At 52.1% G+C, this 4,579-nt stretch overlaps 1 protein-coding gene across 2 annotated transcripts; it reads right to left on the reverse strand.

Annotated features, from left to right (window-relative positions):
• Positions 1-386: 386 nt before the first annotated feature.
• LOC117854174 (uncharacterized) lies at positions 387-4,253 on the reverse strand. Of its 2 annotated transcripts, none has more exons than XM_034736475.2 (4): positions 3,747-4,253; positions 1,354-2,118; positions 1,192-1,256; positions 387-1,080 (listed from the first exon to the last, which is right to left on the reverse strand). In XM_034736475.2, exons 1-4 carry the CDS (start codon positions 3,984-3,986, stop codon positions 537-539), a joined length of 1,614 nt encoding a protein of 537 aa, XP_034592366.1. In that variant the 5' UTR covers positions 3,987-4,253; the 3' UTR covers positions 387-536. The 2 variants fall into 2 exon arrangements, with proteins under 2 accessions (XP_034592366.1, XP_034592365.1); XM_034736474.2 differs by lacking the exon at positions 3,747-4,253 and adding an exon at positions 2,506-3,591.
• Between the last annotated feature and the right edge of the window lie 326 nt (positions 4,254-4,579).

Raw genomic sequence — 4,579 nt, forward strand, 5'->3', positions numbered from 1 at the left:
ACATCATCTCCAAACCGAACACATCCTAGTCTTGCTGTTTCCCTTAACTTATGCCCACTACTTTATCTCTGTTTTTTCTGAGCATGCCAATATGCCACCTGAAGCTGAATGGATTGACACATGGACATGGTAGCATCTTTTATCCCATGCTGCACATCAGCTTCCTCTGATGAAGAGTAGTGTGTCGAGTGAGCATCATGAGGCTTCCTGCTAAATTGTGCTAACTGAAATTTGTTAGGTTTCTGAACGCATTCGATAAGGTGTGAAGGGTACCTGCATGATCAACCCAAACAATTTAACAAGCTTGACTTGGTTAACTCGGTCATGTTAGTTTTTCCTTCAATGGCTCTACTTGTCAGCGAAATGGGTAAAATCGGTTAAGCATATGCGCACTAAAGTTTTTTTTTTGCACATAATACAGCAGCTGATCGTCATAATATAATGACATGGGTGATTTTTGCAATTTTATCTTGTTATTAACTCACCCACGATGTCTACATCAATAGCACGTCTCCAGCTAAACTGTGTACATACTGTTAGCCCTCCATCTTCTCTACTTTCCTCAGCACCTCCGCCTCCCGTTCGGCGATCTCCTTGGCCTCCTCCTCGGTGAACGGCGGCGGCAGCGTGCACGGGTCGAAGCCGGCGACGTGCCTCTCCATGGAGTCCATCATGCACTCCCGGTGCAGGCCCTGGGCCGGGCACGCCATGGACTCGGTGCAGATCTCGACGGCCTTCTCCGGGACGGTGGGCTTGTACCGGAGCAGCTTGGCGTACTCGGTGAGCAGGTGGAGCATGTAGTCGTAGACGTAGTCCATGCTCATCTCCTCCCTCACGAACCGGCTGCCCTGCTCGCCGATGAGCCGCGCCTGCGCCGGGTGCTCGTTGCCCCAGTCGACGGCAAACTTGATGGACTTGCAGACGTGGTCCCGGTTGATGGGCCAGTAGTGCTCGCCGGCGACGAGACCCCTGGACAGGATGTCCTGGAACGGCGTCGTGATGAACAGCACCGGCGAGTCGCACGCCAGAATGTACTTCTCGCTCACTGACCATGCGTTTCCCTCCACGTAAACCTTGTACCTGCACCATTGACAATAATGATCTGAGCGACTCCATGCATTTGGATCTTCATTATTTGGACCTACGAATTTCACAAGAATTTGGCAGGAAACAATATGATTTGCCAAGTACCTGTATATGCATTGCTTTGGTATTCTTGAATCTTTGAACCCGTTTTGAATTGCATGATTCCAGTTCTACAAGAAAGGCAAATTATTAGCATCATCCATTAGGCACGAGAAATGAAAAGAAAATCGAAACGCCAGCTTTCTTGGTTTTTGAAGGAGCTAGCACCTGGGTGAAGACGCGGGCGTTCCATTCCTGGCCGTTGGAGACGTTGCATCTCAGGAGCTCGTGGCGAATCCGGTAGCCCTCGGGGTTACCCTTCCAGAACGCGTAGGGCTGCCTCTCCGGCCACCGCAAGCGCTCGTTCTCCTTCCCCACCTCCTCCAGCATCTGCGTCCAAGGCCGGATGCCCACCTCCGGCCATCCCCAGAAGGACCAGTCCGGGAACACGACGTCGAGTGTGGACGCATCCTTGCAGTACCGGAACACGGGCGGCGCCTCGGCCGGCGCCGGGAAGTCGGCGGCGCGCACCTGGCCCGGGTCGTCGCAGGCGAACATGAGGTCCAGGTCCGGGACGCGGCCGGGGTAGCGGCGGAGCAGCTGCAGGATGCCCCATTGCGTGAACACGTCCCGGATCTGGTACGCGCGGCGGTAGGTCTCCACGAACGCGCGCCCGCCCACGACCACCAGCCGGAAGAAGGCGTGCGGCCGCGCGCGCTCCACCACCTCGCGCGTGATACCCGCGCCGCGCCACGGCCGCAGGTCCTCGTGGATGTAGCGGAAGTAATCCGGGCACGACGGCGCCGGGCCACCGCCGGGGGTTGGCTGCGGCGGCGACGGCGGCGGTGCTGGTGTTCCAGGGCATTTCGGCGGCTGCGGTGACGTCTCGTTGCCGCAGGTGAATGGTATCGGTACGAGGGGCGCCGTAGAATTATGGTGACGCCGACGTTGGCCGGCGCCGATGCTGACCGTGTTGCCTCGTAGTGGTGACGTCTGTGGGGGCATTCATGCAGGAAAATTCAGTTTCTTTCAAACAAACAAAAATTATGTGAAATGGGCTCTTGGTCGTAGAAAACATAAATTTTTCAGCTTTATGGAAGGTAGGTAAGTCATATGGATCGTGGCATGATTTGCCCATCATCTTGTTTCAAAAAGGAAAAGTGTCAATGGTTACAAGTCTTCTTGCTGGGCCCATCTAGAACATTGGAATTTTTCCGAGAAACCAGCGTTTTCTTTTGAAAATAACGCGAAACGATTACTATGCTTAGCCTAGATTAACACGTAATTGACTGCTTCAAGCTGCTACTGTTAGCAATAACTAGTCAAGCAAACTGAACATGAAAAATACAGAACAATGAAAGCACGCATCCTTATGCTCACAGCGTCGAGGTCGATCCATCTGCGCGCGCCAAGCAGCAGGGCAAGGAGGACGAGGCCGACCATGACGGACCCCACGCCCCTCGTCCGCAGCACCGCCCCCAACGACGACAACGACCGCCCGGGCCGCGCCGCCACCACCGGAGCAGCGTCGCCGTCCCTGCACGGCGTCCCGCCCTCCTCAGTAATCTCCTCCTCTATCGGCGGCGGCACCAACGGCGCCCCCTCCTCGTCCTGCTCCGGCGACGCCGCCGGGAAGACAGTGCCCTTCATGATTTTTTTTCGATCGATCGATCACGAGCTGCACCGTACGAACCCGAACCGAACCAAGCAGGAAAACGAGAGGAGCCAAATTCTGCTGCACGAGTCTGCAAGAAAGAGCAGCATGCTCTTATATGCAGCTCGCGGCGCCAAGTCAACACTCGGGGCAGTACCAGTACGTACGCCCCTGCTTGTAATTTGATCCCCAAGAAGGATAAACGAACAATGCTCGTACTGCACAACTATTGCAGGGACGTCAAAGATAATTCTTCAGATTGCTACGGGATCAACTGCCTCTCTTCGTCTTCGGCATGAAAGTAGCCGAATGGCACGTGCGGATGCGCGACTAGACGTAGAAGTACGATTGCATTTGCTACGTAAGTCTGATGATCACTATGGTGCCGTGGGAATACACATCAGTTTTCCAGCAATACGTGGACTTTCTTCAGAAGTTTGGCCGGATCCCTTCCACTGCTTGCGTTCGGCGAAAACATGCATGAGATGGCGTGGGAACAACGGCGACTACCCAGGTTTGGTTTAGACAAGAGTTACCGAGCTGTCTGCACACGGAGCCTAGGACTTGACTTGGAACATCCTAGAGAGAATTGGATAGATTGAAATGGACGACACCTGGCATCTGGTGATGTAATGGACTAATGGAACGTTCAGACTAAGTTTTACTTTGAAAGTTGTGACAGTATTGTCCTAAACCACTCTCTCATTTTAAACCTCTTATGTTCAGCAAAAGATTCAGTTTCAATTTTTTATATATAAAAAAAGCGGAATGGGTTCTTAGTTTCACATAATTTTCAAAGGAAAAGGCTTGATCTCGGAAGAAATTCCAATGTTCTAGATGGACCAAACAAACATTTAGCCTTGATTAACACATAACTGATTTCGATCTGCAACGGTGTAGCAATAGCTAGTCATGCAAAATTGAAAAAGAAAAAAAATGCAAATTAAGCATGGATCCATATACTTACAGCGCCGAGGTCCATCCATCTGGATGCGCATACCAGCAAGCCAAGAACGACGAGGCCAGCCATGATGGACCTCAGGCCCCTCGCCCGCAAGATCATCGCCAATGACGACGACCGCCGGGTTCGCGGCACCGGACCGCCGCCGCCGCCGTCCTCGTCATTCTCCACCGGAACCGGTGGCACCAACGCCGTCCCCTCCTCGAGCGGATTGTGCGACGTCGCGGTGAAGAAGATGCTCTTCATGACCGAGTAGGAAAATGGAAGGAGAGCTCCAATTTTTAGCTACTTGCAGCTGATTGCAAGAGCGTCTTCACTTAGATGTGGCTTGCGGCGTCAAGTCAAACTCGAGCGGAGCTTGGCACTCTCTGCCACTCTCTCCATCATTTTAGCTGCTCCCAGCTGATTGGAAGATCGAGCACTTCTCTTAAATGTGGCTTGCGGTTAAAGTCAACGAGCGGAGCTAGTAGCTGGCACTCCGCCACCGGTCGCTCCATCATTTTCAAAGCATAGTTGGGTTAACTTGGTTCGGTTAGAAATATGTTTTTGAGAGAGAGATCATGGCAACAAAACTAAAGAAAAAGTATACCTGAGATCGTGGCGATAAAACTAGGAAATTTTGTGTCTACAACTGCAAGACTACGAGAGACTAAAAGAATGCGGTTTGGTCTCCATGACACCAAACATTGATTTTGTCTGGTAGACACTGCAAATACGTGACCTTTCACATTTTTTGAATTTTGTCAGTAGGACATTACACACAGTTTTCCTCACGCAAAATCACTTATTGACAGCGTCAACCAGGCAAAAATAACGAGTGCGATGTCCTAAGTACTCCC

This window comes from Setaria viridis, chromosome 4 (assembly GCF_005286985.2).
Source record: "Setaria viridis chromosome 4, Setaria_viridis_v4.0, whole genome shotgun sequence".
Classification (NCBI taxonomy): Eukaryota; Viridiplantae; Streptophyta; class Magnoliopsida; order Poales; family Poaceae; genus Setaria; species Setaria viridis.

Excerpts from the sequence above, each read along its gene's own strand:
- LOC117854174 (XM_034736474.2), bottom strand. The coding sequence starts at position 2,775 with ATGAAGGGCACTGTCTTCCCGGCGGCGTCGCCGGAGCAGGACGAGGAG. Across the intron at positions 2,119-2,505 it reads GATGGATCGACCTCGACGCT|ACGTCACCACTACGAGGCAA; the intron begins GTGAGCATAAGG and ends ATGCCCCCACAG. Across the intron at positions 1,257-1,353 it reads ACGCCCGCGTCTTCACCCAG|AACTGGAATCATGCAATTCA; the intron begins GTGCTAGCTCCT and ends CCTTTCTTGTAG.